Genomic DNA, 25,329 nt, shown 5'->3' on the forward strand with positions numbered 1-25,329 from the left:
AATGAAAAAAGGGACAGAACACATAAAATATGCATAAGCCAAAAAGACAGAAACGGCTGCACATCACACCAATGGCTGACACGAAAGCTTATTCAGCTACATTTAAAACCAACATCAGAAGTTAGTATATAATTTGGCCAAACCATATTGCCTCATGTACCACGTGCAGGTCTTCTGATACACATGAGTCCCTAACCAAAAAACATCACTGTGACGGTCAGTGACCACAATGCCCCCAAGACGTGCGCAAGCAGAGAAGGGGGGTTCTTCCATGAACCGCATTTTGTTTCTCTCTTTTCTCCATGTCTTGCACTCCTCCTGGTGAGACCCACATGACCGCAATTAGCAGGAGGCACCTGAGTGCACATGGTTTTAATCCCTCCTGTCTTTTCCCATTCTGTCTGCAGCAGCTATGGTGAGTGCAATACCTCATCCAGACTTGTGCTGTTTGGGGGCGACCTTCTCCGCCGGCGGTGCTGGCCGGGTTCTGGTGTGGTGTTTTTGGGTCTGGTCCTGTGGCATGGGGGTCGCAGGGCCGTCCCATGGCCCCTGTTCCCTGACTGTGCACGCCTGCGGGGTTGGTAGCCACTGACTGGCACAGTGTGGACTAAGTGTAGGGACCCATGTGTATCTGATACCTGCACGATGGTACATGGGGCAGTATGGCTTGATCAATTCATACACAAAATTCTGATGTGTTTTTTATTTAGCCAAGCGGCACTAGTATTAGCCATAGGTGTGAGGTGTAGCACTCTTTTTCTTCCCTGAACCGCATTCCCTGCATAATGTAACTACTGACTTCTACCCCCGCCACCACCCTTTCGATTTTCAATTTGACTGCATTCCCTGCATAATGTGACACACCACCTCTCCCCCCACCGCTGTTTTGATTTTGAATTTGAATTTGATCCTTGAGGATCTGGCAATTGTCTCATGCAAAGGGATCATCACTTGAGCGGTAGTGTACTACAAATCCCAGCAATACAGTGTAGTACCCACTAGTTTAGGGGGGGCTGTACGGTACAATCTGGTAGTGGCTGGACCTAGACACACGCTGGCATACCCCCTTACAATGAGCAGTGAAGTTTTATGCAGGTGTACTACAAATCCCAGCAATACAGTGTAGTACCCACTAGTTTAGGGGGGGCTGTACGGTACAATCTGGTATTGGCCAGAACTATACACACACGCTGTGACACCCCCTTACAATGGGCAGTGAAGTTCTATGCAGGATGCATCACAAATCCCAGCTATACAGTGCAGCACACACTAGCTTATGGGGTGCTTGACGGTGCTATCTGGTATGGGCAACAACTGTACACACTTTGTCACCCGAATACAATGAGCAGTGAAGTAAGTTCTATGCAGGATGCACTAAAAATCCCAGCTATACAGTGCAGCACATATTAGTTTAGGGGGGGCTTGACGGTGCTATCTGGTATGGGCAACAACTGTACACATTTTGTCACCCCAATACAATAAGCAGTGAAGTAAGTTCTATGCAGGATGCACTACAAATCCCAGCTATACAGTGCAGTACACACTAGTTTAGGGGGGGCTTGATGGTGCTATCTGGTATGGGCAACAATTGTACACACTTTGTCACCCCAATACAATGAGCAGTGAAGTGATTTCTGTGCAGGATGCACTACATATCCCAGCTATACAATGCAGTACACACTAGTTTAGGTGGTGCTATCTGGTATGGGCAACAACTGTACACACGCTTTGTCACCCCAATACAATATGAGCAGTGAAGTAAGTTCTATGCGAGATGCACTACAACTCCCAGCTATACAGTGCAGTACACCAGGACCACCAGCCCCAAAATCAAAAAGGAGTACACTGAGCACTTCTTAGGGGTGTGTATGCAACACCTACTGCCCAACAGGAGTCCGTGGAGCCTCAGTTACGAGTCTCAAAACACGGGATAGCCAGATATCACTAGCCTGTTGCCACGGGGTGCCTCCATGATAGGGAGAGCACCACACCACCCTGATAAATAGCCCCTTAAGTCCCACTCGGTTGCGAGTATTGGAACATAAATAGGGAAACACCAGGGTGGCCCCTTTTTGTCAATGTCTAACTCAAGGTGCGAGTATTGGGATCATGACAAGGGCTTGCCAAGGCAGGCTTCCATCCACAGACAGCCGTTTCAGGGTTTTTGCCCCTCGTCAGTGTGGAGTAGGATTCTGGCTAGTTGGGGCAATAGCAAATCGACCAACAAAACACAGTTATCACTGAACTCAAGGAGAACAGTGAAAAAAATTCCAATGAAGTACTCAATCAAGAGTCTCCACTGATGCCCCCCAAAATTTAAATATGCAAAACAGGAGTCCGTGGAGCCTCAGTTGCGAGTCTCAAAACACGGGATAGCCAGATATCACTAGCCTGTTGCCACGGGGTGCCTCCATGATAGGGAGAGCACCACACCACCCTGATAAATAGCCCCTTAAGTCCCACTCGGTTGCGAGTATTGGAACATAAATAGGGAAACACCAGGGTGGCCCCTTTTTGTCAATGTCTAACTCAAGGTGCGAGTATTGCGATAATGACAAGGGCTTGCCAAGGCAGGCTTCCATCCACAGACAGCCGTTTCGGGGTTTTTGCCCCTCGTCAGTACTTCATTGGAATTTTTTTCACTGTTCTCCTTGAGTTCAGTGATAACTGTGTTTTGTTGGTCGATTTGCTATTGCCCCAACTAGCCAGAATCCTACTCCACACTGACGAGGGGCAAAAACCCCGAAACACCTACTGCCCCCTTTCTGCCAGCAGCCGGTCACCACAGTGTGCTGGTTAAATCGCGGTAGCAGCACTGCAACTCCCAGCCAGCAGTCTGTAGTAATAGTATTAATAAAAGCTTTTAAGCCCTGAAAAGGGCTGTTTGTTTATATTGCTCACAGCATACGTCTGAAGCGAGCACTGCCGGCGCCGAGTTTTATATGGCAGGGTCATTTGATCTGGCCAACCAATCGCTGCTATCGACATGTATGGGTCCCACGTCATTGCAGGATGTACCAAAGAGTCTCCTGAATGTTTATTGGCTGCGAAAAAGCGCGCAAACTTACAGGAAACGGATGATGAGATTTCCTCGAGTATCACGAGATGCTCATCCGAGTAATGAGTACCATCGAGTACCCTAATACTCGATCGAGTACCAAGCTCGGACCAGCACGTTCACTCATCTCTAGCTATGATGAGTATAGCAATTGTATGATAAGTAACTGCTGTATTTTTAAATTAAACATAGTTATTATTACCTTTTCAGTACAGTCACCCTTTTAGCAATTTCAAATATTTCTCACTTTATATCTCTGTTAATTGTTAATTGTAATGCATTTTTAAATGCTATTAAACCCCACCACTAATGGTATTTTACCAGGAGGCTCTTAAGAGAAATGAGTCGCCTGTTTATTTTTTAATTCCATTGTCTTGTGAAATAAAGCTTTTTAATTATCATTTCAATTCATTTGTGTTGTTCAATTACAACTACTCTACTTAGTGCAAATCACGCCCTGAATATGAAATGAAATGGTTTGATTTGTAGCATTTTAATTTGTTACAAGGTTTTATGCATTTTAAGGATCTCATGGGTTTATTAAATACTCTGAATGATGACTGCTTTTCTCTTACATTGCTAATAACTACATGCAGTATTTTTCTGCATGATTTGTAGGTTTATGCTTATCTGCATGCAAATGTAATGAATGATTTGTAGCCTTTGTTATGCAACAATGGCAAAAAGGCATGTTATTTCTATGGATTGAGGTAAAAGCAGCAGTCAGACCACAGAGGATTGCATTGCCTATGGCTGGCTTAAAGAGACACTGTAATTTTAAAAACCTTGCGAGCAAATATAAGAAACTTTGCAACATGCCTGAGATAAACATATATCTATCCTAAGATAATAATAATAAGAGAAATACTAAAAGGGCAGACAAGATGGACTATATGGTCTTTTTCTGCCAACAATCTTCTATGTTTGTATGTTTCTATGTAATATATCTTATCAGACAAAAATGTATCCTTCTTCTGTTGTCAAACATCCCTCCTTCACCTCAACCCCAAACTTTCTTTCACTCTTAAAAATTATCTTTGTACCATTCTGTAGCTCAGGGATCAAATTACGAGCAAGGCAACTGTATGGAACAGAACAAGGAAGAAGATAGATGGAGGGGGAGTGCCTGAGTACGCAAAGATGCAAAAGTGCAGGACTCCTCTGTGTGAACTGGAGAATTGTAAAAAGTAGTCCTAATATTTACAGTTAAGAAAAGGCATTGAAACGCCTCCTATTGTACCACTGGTTTTGATTGTTCATCTGATATAAGATGTCGGTAAGTTGCAGGGCTTCTTTCTACAAATCTCCCAGAAATTTATACCAGCAGTTTGGGGGAGTGGGTTGGTGAATACAGTATCACATTTTCTGCATTTGACTTTCCTTTGTGTGTACAGACACCATAGATATTAGGCTCTGTCCTCTGTATGTACACACACGTAGTTTATCCTGAAAGGTCACCTGAAACAAGGGGTACACTGTAACGTTAGCTGTACACATTAAATAAATGTCAGCAGACTCTCCAAAATGGGAATAGGCATGTTAAATTTAAACATGCCAGAACGTCTATTCTCTAGGAATATAAGCTCTGTCAGAGCAGTTCAGCTTCCTAAACCTAGTAAAATAAACATGCAATTCCGGCCAATCATGAATGTTTATGAGAGAGTCAGGAGGAAAAGCCATGATTCAACCCAGCCTTAGGCTGTCAGCTATCTCAGTCTATTATACAATTTAATGGGCTTGAGATGTTAACCATAAATGTGCTCAAAACATATGTATCTTTTCTGAACTCTTTACACAAAAAGAAACAGCTTATTGCATTTTATATAGGAATATAATTTATAATATACTTCATAGCTCCTACTTCAAATTGATGAATTCAATCTAAGCAGTATTCTATGAGATACATACATTAAAAGCATCACATATGATCATCTGAATACATTGCTGCTAGAGATGAGCAAAACTCCCAAAAAGTTTTTGGAGGATTCACTTAAATCAGCTCTCGAACTAAATTCAGTTTCTAATTACCTACCCATCTGGCTCAGGTGTTTTTAACAAGCAGAAGACAGCATAGGGATTAATGGCTGGTTTCCCTTGGTTCGGTGGTTGGGAGAACATGAAAAGGTAAACTTTTGTGATCTGTTCACACTGGTAAGGTGTTGTGTGGCATTTATTGTTGCTTTGGTACTGCCTGTGGGTGATGTGGACGTGGAGGCAATGGACGTAACGTTGTATTAAGGGGGCGGAGGAACCCCCCCAGTGCACCCAATGAGCTAATTAAAATAGTTTTTTCAGACTTAATTTTGCAAAAACGGTGGGACATACAAAAATACCTAAAGCAGCGCCAGAAAGGGGAGGTAAGTGGCTACAGGTAGATATCAGCAGGTTTATATGGACTAATCTGCTTATAGTTTATAGTCACATTTATCGTACAATATCTTTTGAACCAAAGTAGACCATAATGAAATGGTTGTGGGAACACAGCCTTAGAAAGCTGAATTCATGTTATAGACCACAACCAATTGGTAAATACAAACAGAAACAGTGGGCACCACCAGTAAACCCTGAGTGCTAAACCAATGCATATAAAACACAATAACTCAAAAGAAGAAAAGCATATGCACAAAAATGGTAGCACATCAAAAAAATCCTTTATTGTATACTAGAAAATGTACCCGGCGCTGCCCGGGTATAAAGTGTCAGTGTCCTGTATACCTGCAGGGTCGTATTTACCATTAGGCACCCATGGTCTGGTGTGTAGGGTAGCACCTTGCAGAGGGGCAGTACCCTCCTGTTCAGACTTGCCAGAAAATCTGGTGTCTTTTCGAGGGGGGTATGGCGGTATTGGTCTGGTATAGCGGTGTTTTCCAGTCACAGTATGGCGGTATTGGTAAGGTCTGGTATGGCAGTGTTATTCAGTCACAGTGTGTCGGTATTGGTCATGACTGGTATGGCGGTGTTATCCAGTCACAGTATGGCGGTATTGGTCAGGTCAGGTGTTGCTGTGTTATCCAGTCACAGTATGGCGGTATTGGTCAGGTCTGGTATGGCAGTGTTATTCAGTAAAGTGTGTCGGTATTGGTCATGTCTGGTATGGCGGTGTTATCCAGTCACAGTACGGCGGTATTGGTCAGGTCTGGTGTGGCGGTGTTCTCCAGTCACAGTATGGCGGTATTAGTCAGGTCTGATATAGTGGTGTTATCCAGCACAGTATGGCGGTATTGGTCAGATCTGGTGTGGCAGTGTTACCCAGTCACAGTATGGCGGTATTGGTCAGGTCTGGTATGGCAGTGTTATCCAGTCCCAGTATGGCGGTATTGGTCAGGTCTGGTGTGGCGGTGTTCTCCAGTCACAGTATGGCGGTATTAGTCAGGTCTGATATAGTGGTGTTATCCAGCACAGTATGGCGGTATTGGTCAGATCTGGTGTGGCAGTGTTACCCAGTCACAGTATGGCGGTATTGGTCAGGTCTGGTATGGCAGTGTTATCCAGTCCCAGTATGGCGGTATTGGTCAGGTCTGGTGTGGCGGTGTTACCCAGTCACAGTTTGGTATACCTGTCCTGTAGTGCCCTGTATATACATGTACTGTATAGATGGAGTAGGGGGTCCTGTATACATGTACAGTATTGATGGAGTAGGAGGTCCTGTATATACATGTACTGTATAGATGGAGTAGGGGGTCCTGTATACATGTACAGTATTGATGGAGTAGGAGGTCCTGTATATACATGTACTGTATAGATGCAGTAGGGGGTCCTGTATACATGTACAGTATAGATGGAGTAGGGGGTTCTGTATATATGTACTGTATAGATGGAGTAGGGGTTTCTGTATATACATGTACTGTATACATGGAGTAGGGGGTCCTGTATATATATATATATATATGTACTGTATAGATGGAGTAGGGGGCCCTGTATATACATGTACTGTATAGTTGGCGTAGGGGGTCCTGTATATACATGTACTGTATAGATGGAGTAGGGGGTCCTGTATATACATGTACAGTATTGATGGAGTAGGAGGTCCTGTATATACATGTACTGTATAGATGGAGTAGGGGGTCCTGTATATACATGTACTGTATAGATGGAGTAGGGGGCCCTGTATATACATGTACTGTATAGATGGAGTAGGGGGTCCTGTATATACATGTACTGTATAGATGGAGTAGGGGGTCCTGTATATACATGTACTGTATAGATGGAGTAGGGGGTCCTGTATATACATGTACTGTATAGATGGAGTAGGGGGTCCTGTATATACATGTACTGTATAGATGGAGTAGGGGGCCCTGTATATACATGTACTGTATGGATGGAGTAGGGGGCCCTGTATATACATGTACTGTATAGATGGAGTAGGGGGCCCTGTATATACATGTAATGTATAGTTGGAGTAGGGGGTCCTGTATATACATGTACTGTATAGTTGGAGTAGGGGGTCCTGTATATACATGTACTGTATAGATGGAGTAGGGGGTCCTGTATATACATGTACTGTATAGATGGAGTAGGGGGTCCTGTATATACATGTACTGTATAGATGGAGTAGGGGGTCCTGTATATACATGTACTGTATAGATGGAGTAGGGGGTCCTGTATATACATGTACTGTATAGATGGAGTAGGGGGTCCTGTATATACATGTACTGTATAGTTGGAGTAGGGGGTCCTGTATATACATGTACTGTATATATGGAGTGGGGGTCCTGTATATATATGTACTGTATAGATGGAGTAGGGGGTCCTGTATATACATGTACTGTATAGATGGAGTAGGGGGCCCTGTATATATATGTACTGTATAGATGGAGTAGGGGGTCCTGTATATACATGTACTGTATAGATGGAGTAGGGGGTCTACCAGTTATTACTGTGGATGTTGTGAGGCAGCTTCCCTAGCAACCATTGCTCCCTGTGAAAATGAAAGCAGTAATCCTATTGGTTGCTAAGGCTCCAACTGCCGTGTCTGCTGCAGCTAATTATATCACCTGTGTTTGCAGTGAGGAGATTTTCCAATTCATCTCTATGGGGCGCCTCTCTTTCCCCTCCCCCTCCCCTCCTGTACATCTGGCGGGGACGGGACCTTCGCAATAACCTTCCCGGGCACCCAATGTATCTGTGTGCCAAATTTGGGGTCAAACGGTTCAGGCGTTTGGAAGTCTATAGAGGACAGACAGACAGACAGAAGGACAGACAGACAGACAGACTTTGATTTTTATGATATAGATAAATATCACATTACAAAAGAAACAAAAGTACTGGAGCAATAAAACCAGGGCAAGCCCTAGATCACTGTTCAACGGCTTCCTCAAGGATGTGAGTGGTAAGGGTATTGTTGCATATTTATATATACACCTAAATTATGAAAACAGCCCCTAAATTAATGGAAACTACATACCGTGTGCCGAGGAATAAAGCGTCTCCAACACGAGTCAGTGCCATCTTGGTAGTACAGCGCATGCGTAGTAGCGCCAAGGCACTGAAGGCAGAAGTGTTTGAACTACAGAAATGGCGGCCGTAATGTATTGAATCATTATTTTTTTTAAGGAAAAGGACACAAATGTATCAAATGACCTAAATCTCATAGTAAATTTTGAAAAATAACTTCTGCTATTTCGAAATAACATCTGTAATTTTGAAATAACTGGCAAAAAAAAGTTGTTGTGTGGTTGTGGCTTTAGAATTGCTGCACTTAAACAAGTGAGATAATTCATTGCTGGACGGCACTGTGCAGCTCAAAGGCTCAGGTGGGTGCACAAGTCTCTGGTCGCCAGACCCAGGCTTTCAAATCCACAAAGAAAAATCTTTTTCAAGATCTTTACTGCACTTGGTTTAAAAGTCCAAAATTATTGGATATTTAAAGACAGGGGCGTAAATAGGATTTATGGGGATACATATCGAAAACCTGTACGGGGCCTCGTGAATCCTGTAACCCCCCCAATACTTACCTGGCCTGGCGTTCGTTCTCCCAGCGCCCTGGCCGGCTGGATTCACTTAGTGGGGCCTAATATAAGACCAGCGTACTTGTACGCCAGTCTTCATAAAACTACCCCTGTGTCTTTGCTGATGGACATTTGCAAAGTTATAAAACTGCATTTTTCCTTGAAAGCTAAAGTGCCACAACTATCTGACTGTATATGCAGCTCTGTACCTGGTAGGGACTTGAAAGATTCTCTTTAATAACCAAATATTTTCCATATATTTTTATGAAGTATATATTATTAGAATTTAACTGTAAGGATAGGAATTGTCTGCCAAGGAGACTTTTAATGTTCAGGGTATAGGAGACATTTTAATGAGGGTATAGGAGAGTTTTAAGTGCTACCTTGGCTGACAACCCCTATCCCTTCAGTTGAATTCACACAAACTACTTTTCTGTATTTTATTTTTTTATAAAGTCATATTATAAAAAAAATATATATTGGCATATGTATTTCGACAAAATTCGTCATAATATTCGTCTGACAGGGAAAAGAAATGACCGTACATGTCTGTGTAACTGTGTGAAAATTAAAAGTATAGAGACCTGAAACCGGGCTCTCAATGCCCATTTATCATTGTGAACCATTACTTTATAAACATGTATGTGATACTATGTGCTCATTAACCAGTATGTGGTAAATTCTTTTAGGCCCTAGACTTGATCTTCCCATCAGCAATTTGTCTCCTTTTTCACACCAAACTGAAACCTCATCTGTTCCTCAAGTGCCACAAAGTGCTGACTCTGAAGAGATTTCTGATACCAGCAAACAGACTAATAGCATAAATGACATTTTTGCTGACAATGTCGATAATGATGACACCCTGTCCAGCATCAGCGAGAGAACAACGTCACCAGAAATAGAAAATATTGTCAAGGATCTGCCGTCAGCCTCCGTGGAGCCTCTGATTATTAAGTCACACGTCACACCTCATGATAAAACAGAGGCTTCCTTAAAAGATGCAGCACAGAACAAAGGTAAGGCAAACATAAAAGAAGCAGAATTCCTCATAAACAGTTCCAAAATATTATGGAATCCTGATGTGAAATTATGGATAAATAATATATTTAACCTTTTATTTAAAAGTGTTTATTTTCTTCTCACGTAACCCCTAGGCGACCCTGGACGTACCCGTACGTCCAGGGCCGCCTCCGCAGGGGTCCCAGGTGCCGCTCCTAGCCCGGGACCGCGGCTATTAGTGGGCAGGGTCCGATCGCCGTGCCCGCTAATACAGTAATCGGATGCAGCTGTCAAAGTGGATAGCTGCATCTGATTACTTACTGCAGCACTTCTCTGGTGTCTAGTGGGGAGGATCGCTCCTCCAGCCACACATTTTACCACGTCCGGGGTCAGTGCTGTAATGTCGCTGATCCCGGCTTGGCAATCGATTGCTTCCAGCTGCGGCAGCCGGAAGCAATCGATGTGCCTATCTCATCTATCTATGCTGCACATCTATGCAGCATAGATCTCAATGAGAGATCAGTGCACTTATACTAGAAGTCCCCCAGGTGGGCTTCTAGTATAAGTGTAAAAGTAAAAATAAAAGTGTTATTATTAATAAAAAGCCCCCTCCCCTAATAAAAGTCAGAAATACCCCCCTTTTCCCATGTTGTTAATAAAAATAAACAAATAAATAAGTAAACAAACATGTTTGTTATTGCCACGTGCGTAATCGCCCGAACTATTAATTTATCACATTCCGGATCTCGCACGGTAAATGGCGTAAGTGCAAAAAAATCCCAACGTGCAAAATTGAATTTTTGGTTGCATTAAATCCAGAAAAATTGTAATAAAAAGCAATCAAAAAGTTGCATATGCGCAATCAAGGTGATACCTGATACAGCCCCATAGACCAAAGGATAAAAGCCCTATAAGCCTGGGAATGGAGCGATTTTTAGGAACATATATTTGTTAACAATGGTTTGAATTTTTTACAGGCCATCAGATACAATGAAAGCTATACATGTCACATATCATTGTAATCATAACAACTTGAGGAACATGGATAACAAGTCAGTTTTACCCCAGGGCGAATAGCGTAAAAACAAATCCCCCCCCCCCCCCCCCCCCCAAATAAACAAAATGCATTTTGTTTTGTTTTTTCAAATTTACCACACTTTGAATTTTTTTCTGGTTTTGCAGTGTACTTTATGAAAAAATTCAGCCTGTCAGTGCAAAGTACAATTAGTGGCACACAAAATAAGGGCTCATGTGGATTTCTAGGTGGAAAAATGCAAGTGCTATGGCCTTTTAAGCACAGGGAGGAAAAAACGAAAACGCAAAAATTGAAATTGACCGGGTCCTCTAAGGGTTAAAGGGGTATTTCACCCCCCTCCAAAAAAAAATTCAAACCAACTGGTGCCAGAAAGTGCCAGAGTTGTGTAATTTATTTCTATTAAAAAATCTTACGTCTTCCAATACTTATCAGCTGCTGTATGTCCTGAAGGTGGTGTATTATTTCCAGTCTTATACAGTGATCTCTGTTAACACCTCTGTCTGTGTCAGGAACTGTGCAGAGATGTAGCAAATCCCAATAGAATCCCAATAGTCTGCTCTTCAGACTATAAAGAATACCACCTCCTGCAGGACATACAGCAGGTGATAAGTACTGAAAGACTTGAGATTTTTTAATAGAATTAAATTTCTAACATCTTGCACCAGTTCATTTAAAAAAAATGGTAAACCACCCCTTTAAAGAGAATATGTCAATGACTTTTTGTTTAAATACTATTATTTATGTTGAGGCTGCGTTCACACCACGTATATTTCAGTCAGTATATGTATATTTCAGTCAGTATATTTCAGTCAGTATTGCAACCAAAACCAGGAGTGGATTAAAAACACAGAAAGGATCTGTTCAAACAATGGTGAAATTTAGTGGATGGCCGCCATATAACAGTAAATAACGGCCATTATTTCACTATAACAGCCGTTGTTCTAAAATAACAGCAAATATTCGTCATTAAATGGCGGCCATCCACTCAATTTCAACATTGTGTGAACAGATCCTTTCTGTGTTTTCAATCCACTCCTGGTTTTGGTTGCAATACTGACTGAAATATACTGACTGAAATATACATATGCTGACTGAAATATACGTAGTGTGAACGCAGCCTAAAAATGTTTTTTTATGTTGATTTTTTCCCCTAAGTTTCCATTTTACTATCAATATTATGAAATATTCCTGATATCTTGCAGTTTTCATTTTTACCACTGGGGCTAAAACTGAGCTGAGACTTCCTGTTCTGTCTGTGGTGATGAGAGGAAGCTGCTGTAAGTGGCAGTGGAGTGACATGTGGCACGAGTGGATAGATAGCACCAGTACAAAACACAAACTATGTTTACACAACATTTTATTTAGGTGAAATAATGGATGTTTTTTGATAATAACAGATGTTAATATTAAAGGGGTCGGCCACTTTATAGTAAAAATGCTCAGTGTACAGTATTAGTAAGTGTACTCACTGCTCTTACTGACAGCAGCTCCCTGTGTACCTCATTGAGCTAATATCAGACTCCTCTCCTCCATCCTGGGCTGCCCTGCTCTGTGGTGTTTTGGTCCATAAGATGGCTGACATGGAGGAGCATGTGACCATGCCTCGCCCCCCAGTGTCCACCACTGCGCCTGTATATGTCTATGGAGGACACAGGGGACAGGGCATGGTCACATGCTCCTCCATGTCAGCCATTTTATGGACAGAAACACCACAGAGCAGGGAAGCCCAGCCTGGATGAGGGGAATCTGATTTTAGCTCTATGAGGTACACAGGGAGCTGCTGTCAGTATATACAGTGAGTACACTTACTAATACTGTACACTGAACTATTTTACTATAAAGTGGCCAACCCCTTTAATCATTATTAGAGGCTTTCATTATTTAAAAAAAAGTTTTTATGCATAAAAAGACATTGTGGGAACATGGTCAGAGTGTGCGCTCACTAATGTTTCCCATTCATCCTAAAGGGTTTGACTCTGTTTATTGTCTATGTCCATGAGTCTTGTTGTAAAGCATATCACTAAAGGATGTTAAAACAGCTTAGCCAAGATGGCAGCCCCCACAATATTGTACAAAAAGTGAAAAAAAAAATACAGTCAGAAAATAGAAACAGATTAGAATAAAAGAACACGTTACAGTATCCGTCTCTACAGTAAAGGAAAATCTAGATGATACATGTCCTTTAAGTAGAGAAGCACAAAACATTTTAGTTATGGGATCTTCTGAAGCTCAGGCAACAAATCCATGGATTACAACAGATGTTGTCAAGCTGTAATAAATGGTGAAAACTGAAGTTGGTGGCATAGCAGATTAAACTAGTCCTATAAAGAAATGATTCATGTTTCTCAACATTTGAAATTAATGTTTCTCATAGAGCAATAAAATCCAATAAACACCCAACTGTTGATGAAACTATAGTTTCTTGCTTTTCTTTAGTCTATAGCTTTAAAAGAGTAAAGCTTTAAAATTAGTTTTACACCCTAACTGCTGTGAACTTACTGTGTGGTGTACCTCCGGTGTGATGTTATATCGGAGGAGCGGCTGGTCACCTGCTAGATGGTGAAGTGTGACGCCACTACTGTGGTGGATGGCCGAGATACAGCCGGACCCTGGGATATTGTTACATGACGCCAGTGACGGGAGGGCACACAGGTGTGATGGCACACCTGCTTTTATTTTATCAGGTCGGCTGTACACTTTTCCCCTGTGGTCAGTGTCCTGCCGGGTTAATACTGGGTCCCTTGGGTTAGAGTGTTCATGGATGGACAGAGTGCTGTGATCCTCCCAGATTTTAGGACCTGCCACCCACAGAAAAGGGAGAATGTCCCAAGGTTGCGGTGTGTGCTGTGTCGGTGGTGACAAATAATTACAGACTCTTGAAATAAAGTTGAGTTAGTTTACTACTTGTAAATGTGCAACAGGTAATACAGAAGTGACAGTACAAAAGTTCCTTGAGTTAAACTCTTTGAAACACACTTGACAAAGTTCCAATAAACACTTGATAAGGGAACGACCAGATCTGTAGTAGAATTGTAGTGTAGCATATAGTCATGTTGGTTGCATTGCACTGAAAAAGACAAGAAGTAGAGCAGCAGAAAGGAAGATGCCGTGAGAGTCTCAACCCAGGTAGTAATGTGCTCTGCCGGGACGTTGGAGAATGCGGTAGAATACTTGTAAGAAAAAGAAGATGATGAAGAAGAAGTACACATGTGCCGTGTATTGACCTTTGACGTCAGTCTTCACACCACCTTATGCCCACTAGACTAGGCTGAACCTTCCTATTGGGTGACACAAGCCCCAGACCTTATTACCTGGGATGAGTAGAATGCTGAGGGTTCCCTGCTGACACCCTCACTGCGAGACAGAGTTCATAGGCTTATCGCAACTTTGCTCTGCCCGGATCAGTTCCTGGCTCTATGGCTCTGGTATGGATACTGTCCTGCACTGTGACTTCTCCTTCTCCTCGTCATGGGTTTAGGTGATCTCTGGCTAGTCCTCTCTTAAGAGGGGTTTAACAGTGCATAGTGCTTTGTATAGTCACTGGTAAAGAAGTGGGTAACAGTGGCTGTCTTGTGTCTTGTACGTGGACCTGGCAGAGGGCCAGGGCCCAAATAGGACCACTGTGGAGAACTATCTAGCGTGTGTCCTTCCTCCACAATGTCCAGAACGAAAGACTCTTGCTCCTCCCTCACCCATGGGACTAACTTCCTCTACAGCATGTATAGTGGGCTGTGAGTGGGTGAAAGGGTGCAGTAGAAAAAAAAAAGAAGGAAGATGATAGGAGAGAATAAAGCAGAAATCCTACTGGTCTACAGATTCTGGTAACACACAAACATAGTAACCCTTTGCGATCCTTCAGCTGTGCAGCTTTCACATATACATGTAGAATACAGCGGCATCTAGTGGCTAACTTTTAGTACCACTTTTATAATATTAATAATGATAACGATAACGATAACAATAATAATAATAATAATAATACAAGAAGTACAGACTTTTGCGAAGGGTGTATACAACGGTAACCGTAACATCTTGAGAAAAAGACTAGACGTTTGTTAAGGCACAGCATGGGCTATGAAATACAATATGTAAGATATACTGTACTTTAAGTGCATACACACAATCGTCCACAATAAAACTTCTGAGTGCTGGATGCATCTGTCCTTGTACACCCTTAATGGAGCTATGATGCATCAGTTCCTTTGTAAACACAGGAAATAGTGAGGATCCGTCCTCACAAGAAAGGGGAAGAAGGAAAGGGGAATCATGGCTAGGCCGAGTGCAGAATCTTGAACAGGGGCGTTGCAACGGGGGACACACAAACTGTAGGAGCCAACGTGGCTCAACAGAGCAGCTCAGCCTAACTGCCCAAGGGACAGCATTGTGTCCTCTTCAGTATCCTTTTGGAGGACACTTTTTCTGGCCTTTAACATCCTGGGGGCCATGACCTCCGCACGGTAATGCTCCCAGAGAGCTTGGACCTGGTGATGCCAGGCTTGCAGAACAGCAGTCTTGCGGACCTCTTACAGGTCCGGAGTCCCCTCCAGGGTGACTGGAGTGATGTCTGCCTCATCAGAAAAATCTTCCCTGGCATGGGACAGCTCCGAGTTCTTAGACAGTGATGAGGCGAAAGTGGAGGCTGCAGTGGGCGCAGACAGATAATCAGTGGCAGACGTTGTGGCAGTGGTGGAGTCCGTGGAATCCTCAACTGCCGCCACATGACGGGAGAGGGCGGACTCAGTCATATCTGGTGGTGTAGTCATCAGGACAGTGTCATCTCCTGGCGCAGGCTCCATTACCATTGACTTCTATATATAGTGCGCCCCTGCTGGACACTCCATTGGAATTACAATGGATGTGTATGTAAATGTAATATACAGAATGTTTTTGATTGAATACATTTATGGAATACTTTGGGGAGCAAGTGTCCTTGCTCCCCAAAGTAATCCATATTTGTATTTAACAGTACATTTGCAGGGCACCGAGCAGGGAGGCAGAGATGTGCCTATGCATCTACCTCCCCCCTCCCTCCCTGCTCGGTGCTGCCACATATACACAGTACTACTCCTCCCATTATCTGCTCATAGTATGAGCAGATAATGGGGAAGTAGTACCTGTGCTATCCCCATAACGCCGTCGCACAGCTGCTCCTCACAAGGGCTTCAGCATGCCCCCTCTGCCGCTCCCTCTCCTAGCTAACAATTTCTAACTATCCCACCGCTCACCGCCTCTCTCCACCGCCGCTGGCCACGGCTCACCACCGCCGCTGTCCGCCGCTCTCTGCTCCCACATACCGCCTGTCGGTCCTCCCGGCCGGGGACAGGAAGCACCCCCACCCCGCAGGGAGCACAGTGCTCCCGGTGCGTCCTGTCCCCGGTTGGCATGCAGTGCGGACCGGGAGGCGGTATGTGGAAGCAGAGAGCGGCGGCCAGCGGCGGAGAGGCGGCCAGTGGCGGCGAAGAGAGGCGGTGGGTGGTGGGATAATTAGAAATTTTTAGCTAGGAGGGGGAGCAGCGGAGGAGGCATACTGAAGCCCTTGTGAGGAGCAGCTGTGTGGCGGCGGCGTTATGGGGATAGCACAGGTACTACTCCCCCATTATCTGCTTATACTATGAGCAGATAATGCGAGGAGTAGTACTGTGTATATGTGGCAGCAGCACCGAGCAGGGAGGGAGGGGGGAGGTAGATGCATAGGCACATCTCTGCCTCCCTGCTCTGTGCCCTTCAAATTTACTGGTTAAATACATTGATGGATTACATTAGGGAGCAAGGATACTTGCTCCCCAAAGTATTCCATAAATGTATTCAATCAAAAACATCCTGTATATTACATTTACATACACATCCATTGTAATTCCAATGGAGTGTCCAGCAGGGGCGCACTATATATAGAAGTCAATGATACTCATTGACTTCTATATATAGTGCGCCCCTGCTGGACACTCCATTGTAATTACACCCCCGATTCGTGACGTCACAGTATTTCAGAGAATCTGAAGTCTCCCTGATCTACTAAATTATTGGAAATAGCCTTATATGTGCATTTCCCATAATTAATGTACATTAGAAATGTGTCTAACTTTCCATAAGTAATAACATATTAAAAAATAGTTTTCACAAGCCAAAAAGACAGAAATGGCTGCACATCGAACCCATGGCTGACACGAAAGCTTATTCAGCTACATTTAAAACCAACATCAGAAGTTAGTATATAATTTGGCCAAACCATATTGCCTCATGGACCACATGCAGGTCTTCTGATACACATGAGTCCCTAACCAAAAAACATCACTGTGCCGGTCACCGACCACAATCCCCGCAAAGCGTGCGCAAGCAGAGAAGGGGGGCCACGGAATGGCCCTGCAACCCCATCGTCACAGGACCAGACCCTAAAGGGCCCCCCCCAGCTAGCACTCGTGCTTTGTAAGACCCATGTGATCCAAATTAGCAGGAAGCACCTGTGTACATAAGGGGAGGATCTCCTAGTTTTTTCCCATTCTACCTGCAGGAGAATTGGTGAGAAGTAAGAGCTTGTTCACACTTGTGTTGCTTGGCGTCCTTTTTTTCCACCAGTGGCGCCAGTGGGGTCCGGGGGGGCCTTTTAGGGTCCGGTCCTGTGACAATGGGGTTGCAGGGCCATTCCGTGGCCCCCCTTCTATGCTTGCTCACGTTTTGCGGGGATTGTGGTCGCTGACCGGAACAGTGATGTTTTTTTGGTTAGGGATGTGTATCAGAAGACCTGCACGTGGTACATGAGGCAATCCACCCGTGCAGCGGGTGGATACAGCGTAAGAAAAGCCTAAAAAATTGGGATACAGCCTATGGCATAGGTTGTATCCCAGTTTTCTAGGCTTCCTTAGGCTGTATCCACCCGCTGCATGGAGATGGCAGACAGCGGGAGTAAGATGCCGAGATTTCTGGTTCGTACGAACCAGAAATGCGGCAGGTTCGCACATCTCTAGTGAATAAGTGTAAGTAATGTCAGACACGGAACATGGACATAGTACTGTGTTTGGAAATAAATACAACTCATTTTGTTAATCTCAGCAACCCCTTTAAGACAGTTTCACTCTCAATGGAATTGCAGCGGATTTCACACTACGATGCAATGGATTTGCAGCGTGAATCCACTGCGATCCTGTTAGGTGTGAACCCACCCTAAAAACTGAAATGGCGCAAACTGCCCATATCTACCAATCACAGCTTTACTAAAAGCTCAGCTGGGATTGGTTGCTATGGGCAGTTTACACGAGTTTCTATTTTACACACTTTCATAAATCTAGGGTATCGCTTATACACAAATGGAAACATTTATTAAGTTTTTCGGTTCTTGCGCTAGGCTTAAAAATGTTCCCGCAGTGCCGACAGTCAACAGATTTATGTAGAGGCACACTGCCTCTACATAAATCCAGAGCGCATGGAGGAAATCCTACGCCAACTCAGAGTTGCTATAGGTTTCCTTAACATTTTTCCGTGTGCAAAATCATAAATTCAGCAGACCTCGAGTCTGCTCCCCCCCCCCTTCCTGTTCTGCCCCCTCCCCACCATCCCCTGGTGCAAGCAGCGTAAAGTGGCCTGGTGCGAAAATTGTATTCGCAAAACAGGCTTTTGTGAATAAATTCATTTGCATCAGTCCATTTTATGCCAAAAATATAGAACATTTTGGGTTGATAAATCCCCCCCCCCCAAGTGTGTATGTATTTTATTGTCTACTATTTTATATGTATTTTATTGTACATAAATGTGATAAAATGTTGTTGATTGCATCTTGCAGTTAATGTTGTCTTCTATGCATTTTCAGAAAACAATGAGAGCTCGGGACTTGCACCATGGAAAGTAGGTGTCATCTCAGCAGCTGCTTTTCTCGCAATAGAGGCAATGGTTCTTGCTATATATTGCTTCATGTGTAAAAAAAAAAGGTATGATTTTACTTTCCATGAATTGTAACATTTAGAAATTACTTTAAATGTTCATCAATACTTGTAGTACACTGAAAACAACCCACACATTTAACTTTTATGAAAAGGCAAGCTTCTTCTTTTTTTTTCCTTCAAATTTTGGTATATTTCATCCCTGATGTTTAACCCTTAAAGGCCTGGGCCAATAAAAATTTTTGCGTTTTCGTTTTTACCTCCTTGTGCTAAAAAGGCCATAGCACTTGCATTTTTTCATCTAGAAACCCACATGAGCCCTTATTTTTTGTTTTTGGACTTTTTATTAATAATAACACTTCCAGTATAAGACTTTTAGTATAAGTACACTGATCTCTCATTGAGATCTATGCAGTATAGTTATACTGCATAGATCAATGAGACATGCATTCTATTGCTTTCGGCTGTCTGCTCGCGTCGCGGGGGGCGATCCACCCACTAGACACCAGGGATAAGGCTGCAGTTAGTATTCAGATGCAGCTGTCAACTTTGATCGGACCGTGCCTGCTAATAGCCGCGGTTCCGGGCGGTCTAAAGTCCCCTAGGCGACCCATGAAATTTACAAAAATTAGAACAAAAAATGTAATAGGTTTCTGCAAGATACATTAAAACTCTGGTGGGATGCCAGAAAGTCTTATATATGAACCATGTACCATGTTGCCACATTAAGGCGTCCTCGAGACATGGTCCCTACTCTAGCATTTTCACACTAGCAATGGCCTCTCCTGGGCTGAATAAGCCTCTAACTGGGCAGAAAGGAGCCAAATGATCTCTTTTATAGCACCCTTGGGACATTGGTGGAGTGCAAGCCAACAAGAGGTAGCCACACACCCCACATTCAACAGAAAAAAAGAAAAAATTAACGTGGCGACATGGTACACTCTGTTTGATCGAATACTTTGCTAAGATCCTCACTTTTTAATATCTACAGAGCAGGTGTTTACCGTGTGTACGCTGGGAGGAGTATATATGGTGAGCCCCTGCACCTTTCGGTTGCTGTTGCACCTTCTGTTTTTTTTGTCTGTACTTAAGCGACAAGCAGCGTGCAACCTGCATTGTGAACAGAGTCATGGATGTGCTGCCAATTTTTTCTTTTTTCTGAATAATGCGTAAAGGACACAAAATTTCTGTGACATGTCAGAGAGACATCGGTCTGGGTCTGAGAAGGGAGAGGACCACGCTATCGCACTGTTGACTCGTTGCTCTGTGTCGCTGTGAAGAGACCTGCCCCATAGACTTCTATTATGTGGCCCATCTCATTACATGACACAGAGCCGGGAGAGGACTGCGCTGAGCATGACTTCTCCCAGTCGGTCACAGTCTGCACACTCATTCCCGATTGATCAAAAATGTTGACATGTCTCTATGCCATGGCCAAAAGTATTTGTTTGTGACAGTGCCTCTTTAAAAAAATGATAATAATTACAACTTATTTTGAACTGTTCTATTGCTTTTAGCTTATTTAGGTTTGAGACTATAGTGTGCTTAGAATGATTAATTAAATATTTTGTGAAAGAACAAAGTGTGTGTCTTGGGAAAACCACAAGACATGAACTATAAATAGGAAAAGGCTATGGAAGGGCTACTGAAGTGAACAGATGGCATGGGAAAACGGCTGCTACACTTCTGAACACTCATAATTTAGAGCTGATTTAGGCCAATCAGTTGTGTAATTACAACATTATGTGATTGGCTGATGGGCTTACAGATAGTGACAAGAGGAATATTTAGTTGGTAGGGATATGGTGAAGCCAGAAATTGAATTACTAGTGTAGCTTAAAAGTGAATATAGTCACTATATATACCCTGTATTTTTCCAAATGTGTGAAGTGGTAATTTAAAAGATACCGTATTTTTCGGACTATAAGGCGCACTTAAAATACTATGATTTTCTAAGAAATTGTAAGTGCGCCTTATAGTCCAGTGCGCCTTATATATGGACCGGGATAGCTCCGGCCTCCATGGCGCAGATAGGCTGCCGAGCTCACATCTCCCCGCCACACAGAACAGCGCAGCGCTCCCTCACCTGGACTTCCGGACCATGGCTCCGCAGGCCTGTCCTGCTGTCCCGCTCTCAAGGTGTCCCTCTCTCTCCAGCAGTAGTAAGCTGAGTGTCAGGGATGCTCTACAGGCAAGGACTTAACAGGAGCGGAGGCAGGCAGAAATAGATGCAGAAGAGGGCCTGAGCGCTGCTGTGCTGAGGAGCTGTCTGCATTCCAAAGGGGAGGGGGAGGCCGAGTGGAGGCAGAGGGGAACTGATGCTGTGGCTCTGCGGCTAAGCCCGGCAAGGGTACGGGGGAGCCGGTATTTGCAGGCAGGCTGTTCCGATTGTTACCTCTGTCAGATGAGGGAAGAGTACGGGCTGCCATGGGCTCCCTGTGTGTCCCCGCTGATGCTGTGTGTGACGGAGCAGTCTGCCATATCCCGCTCCGCCGCCGGCATATGAGCAGGAGGGAGGGGGAGCCGCAGGGACTCCGGCGCCATGTTGCTTTGACCGGGCAAAGGGGAGAGAGGCTTCCAGTTTCCTCCGTGCTTCCTCCGCCAAACTTATACACTATAATGCGGTGCGCCTTATAGTCCGGTGCGCCTTATATATGAACCTAGATGGCTTAGCAGGCTAAAATTGGAGGTGCGCCTTATAGTCCGGTGCGCCTTATAGTCCGAAAAATACGGTAACTTACTGATTCTACAAATACTTCTTATTAATATTAAATCCTTACACCTAGATTTGGGGTGTTCGTGCATCATGACGAAAACTATACCCAGGTTCTGCTTATGAGAGGGCTATATTGTTGTCTTGTTGTATTATTATATAAATATAAATAAAAATACTTACCATCCTTTTACAGGAATTGTGTAAATGTTTAATTTTTTTCATTTGAATTTTTATTGAAAACTTTGAAACATACCAAAGCTGCTGAGTTTTGGTATTGTTAATATGAAAGGATGGCACAGCATGTACACTAAACAGCTTGAGAGAGATAATAATAATAATAATAATAATAATAATAATAATAATAGGGTGAAACGTAGCCTGTTTCTTGCACATCTGGAACAATAAACACTAGAAGATTTTCTATAACTTTGAAGTGTTGCCATTACTTAGGATCACTTGGACATAGATACAGGCAGTGGTTCGGCCTGTTTTGAGCGAGCACTCAGACCTGCATCATTTTGCTGTAACACTGCTGCCCCATGGCGACATTGTGAGCATGAACGCTAAAGCACATTTGGCATAAATGATACACAAAATGCATCCTCTATACAATTCATATATATTGATACTATGTGAGGAAGGCCCAGCATTATTTATGGATTTAATGTTTCTTGAGAGTTTAGGGCATTTTACACAGACCAATTATCTGCCAGGAGTGTTGATAGAAATGCTCCTGTGACCGAAATTCGGCCCATGTAAAAGTGTCAGAGATTAGCTGAATACAGAGCAAATGCCCAATTATTAGCTGATTGTCTGGGTACTGTGTTTAATACTGGGAGAGACAAAAGGAAACTGACAGCACAGATATGTATATATCCGTGCTGTCACTTTCCGGATCACAAGTAGTCTATACCTGCCGGTCTATATCCTGCCACAAGTAGTCTATACCAGCCACACTGCTTATGTCCTGGCATCTAGTTCGCCAGTCCTCCAGTGCCACTGTAACTTAAAGGGGTATTCCCCCCAAAATTATTTTTGCACTTATACATTGCCCACCCGTAGCTTTCTATCTTTCCAACATCAATGTATTATAAATTCTGCACAGTTTTGCTGTTATCTAGATACATTCACCCCCACGGATTGCATAGAATCATCAAACCTCAGTCCAACCCGACACCACTCCCTGCTCCTGGCCCGCACCCTCCGAGACGGCATCACGTGTCCTCAGTCTCTTCAATGGGCCGGGTTAGCGCTTCTAACTCAGCCAAACTGAAGTGAAGGAGGACACTGCCAGCCATGGCTGCTGTTAGAGAGGGAGACAGTGATCAGTGCAGCTGTCACTGTGTCCCTCTCTAACAGCAGCGACCCCGTCACCTGCACTGTGTGCCCCCCCCCAGAGCTTACCCCCTGACTGTGCCACCTCACCTCACCGGCGGCACCCCGTCACCCCTGTTACCCGTGGCTCACATCGCGGCACCCACTTGCAGCGGGGCTTACCAGCGGCACCCCCATCCCCCCCACACCAGTCACCTGCGGCAGCGCTCACCGTCACCCCGTCCCCACCCCCGGGCACCCGGGGCGGCGCTCACCGCCACCTGTCACCCTGCTTACCGGTGGCGCTTACAAAGCTCATTCGCGGCACCCCCGTCACAGCTGTCACCCGCCGCGGGTGACTGGGGTGCGGCGGGAGGATCCGCAAAAGAGCCCAGGGGGTGCCGTCGGTATGCGGTGGAGCAGGTGAGCGCCGCCGGTGACACAACCGGATTGCGCTGCAGCGGTGACAGGGGTGCCGGGTGCCATATTGGATATAGTTCGGCTTTTTAAAAACTCATAACTATGGAACGGAAGCAGCTAGAAAGTGAAGGAGGACACTGCCAGCCATGGCTGCTGTTAGAGAGGGAGACAGTGATCAGTGCAGCTGTCACTGTGTCCCTCTCTAACAGCAGCGACCCCGTCACCTGCACTGTGTGCCCCCCCCCAGAGCTTACCCCCTGACTGTGCCACCTCACCTCACCGGCGGCACCCCGTCACCCCTGTTACCCGTGGCTCACATCGCGGCACCCACTCGCAGCGGGGCTTACCAGCGGCACCCCCATCCCCCCCCCCACCAGTCACCTGCGGCGGCGCTCACCGGCACCCCGTCCCCACCCCCGGGCACCCGGGGCGGCGCTCACCGCCACCTGTCACCCTGCTTACCAGCGGCGCTTACAAAGCTCATTCGCGGCACCCCTGTCACAGCTGTCACCCGCCGCGGGTGACTGGGGTGCGGCGGGAGGATCCGCAAAAGAGCCCAGGGGGTGCCGTCGGTATGCGGTGGAGCAGGTGAGCGCCGCCGGTGACACAACCGGATTGCGCTGCAGCGGTGACAGGGGTGCCGGGTGCCATATTGGATATAGTTCGGCTTTTTAAAAACTCATAACTATGGAACGGAAGCAGCTAGAAAGACGGGAGACGGCTCAATAATCTCAGGGGGATTTGGTGAGTAAGACCAGCTAGGTATGGCAGCATTTTATTTTTTTAGCTCTTGGGGGGAATACCCCTTTAAGGCTGCAACCTCCTCCAGAATGATTGACAGCCAGAGGAGGCAGGGCCTGAAAATACAGCCAGCACTATGACCGGAGAGTCAAATACCAGATCACAAGCAGCATGGCTGGTAAGTATACACTGCCTGTGATCTGGAAACTGACAGCATGGATATATACATATCTGTGCTGTCAGTTTCCAAGTCTGCATGAACGATACAAGGTGATCGGCATCGATCGGCGTGCATTTGCAGCCCCTATGTTCGAGAAATCTGTACATCTAAAAGGACCCTTAGGGCTCAAGTACATGGCCATATTATGGACTTGGACAAGGTCTGAGCAGCACCTTTAGAAAACTATTAGCCCATACTGTACTTCCTTATGCCTTAAATTCTACATGTAAGCATAAGGAGATTTCATTCCTGTTGGATTAATATAGGAAAAATTGTGGTAATCCTTATCAGTCTTTCCTAGAGGAACTGGTCATAAATGACATAAAATATATGTATTTCTTTTCCAACCAATGACAAGAACCTCAATCCCACATTCCTACCAGATGCAAATTCATGGCTAAGAGGTGTTTGAATGGAGTGGTAAAAGGTGTCCTGCCACTTATTCAGTGTCTATGGAACTGACTAAAATAGTGGTTCCAGCTGTTTAATACTTTAATACTAAACTACTATTTATTAATGGGATGTAATGGGATCTGCTGGAATGCACCTTTATCTAAAAATATAAAAAGGGAGTAAAATAAAAAACAAAAAAAGGATTATGAATGTAACATAAAATTTAATACAATATACAATAAAAAAAAAAAAAAAAAAAAAAAATGTGTAATTGCCCCAATTTTGTGCAACCTAGTGGCCTCAGTGTTGGATGTTATTAAACATGAATGTCATCATACATTTACATTTTCGATTCTATGCTATGTGATATAACCTTATTAAACAAGATTGATTACATTTACAATTTAATGAGCAGTTGCCTCCGTGGACATTCCCACAACGGACTACTTGACAGATGTGCTTACATCTGCTACAACTTATAAAGGCAATTATGAAAATGAAAGGATTCATTTACATTGGTACAGCGTAGGGATTATCTTTACATGATACTCCAGTTAAACCCTAGGTATATAAATTCAATGAACTGTAAAAACTAAAACTGGTAATTTGCTTG

At 44.2% G+C, this 25,329-nt stretch overlaps 1 protein-coding gene across 1 annotated transcript in view; it reads left to right on the plus strand.

The window, feature by feature from the left end:
* LOC138786506 (uncharacterized) overlaps positions 1 to 25,329 on the plus strand; it is a 65,866-nt gene that overhangs the window by 34,051 nt on the left and 6,486 nt on the right. The window contains exons 3-5 of the mRNA XM_069963488.1: positions 8,291 to 8,387; positions 9,696 to 10,022; positions 18,843 to 18,960. Of these exons, the coding sequence (XP_069819589.1) occupies positions 8,291 to 8,387; positions 9,696 to 10,022; positions 18,843 to 18,960 (542 nt within the window). The remainder of the gene's footprint in view (positions 1 to 8,290; positions 8,388 to 9,695; positions 10,023 to 18,842; positions 18,961 to 25,329) is intronic.

The sequence above is a fragment of the Dendropsophus ebraccatus genome, chromosome 3, assembly GCF_027789765.1.
Source record: "Dendropsophus ebraccatus isolate aDenEbr1 chromosome 3, aDenEbr1.pat, whole genome shotgun sequence".
NCBI classification, from domain to species: Eukaryota; Metazoa; Chordata; class Amphibia; order Anura; family Hylidae; genus Dendropsophus; species Dendropsophus ebraccatus.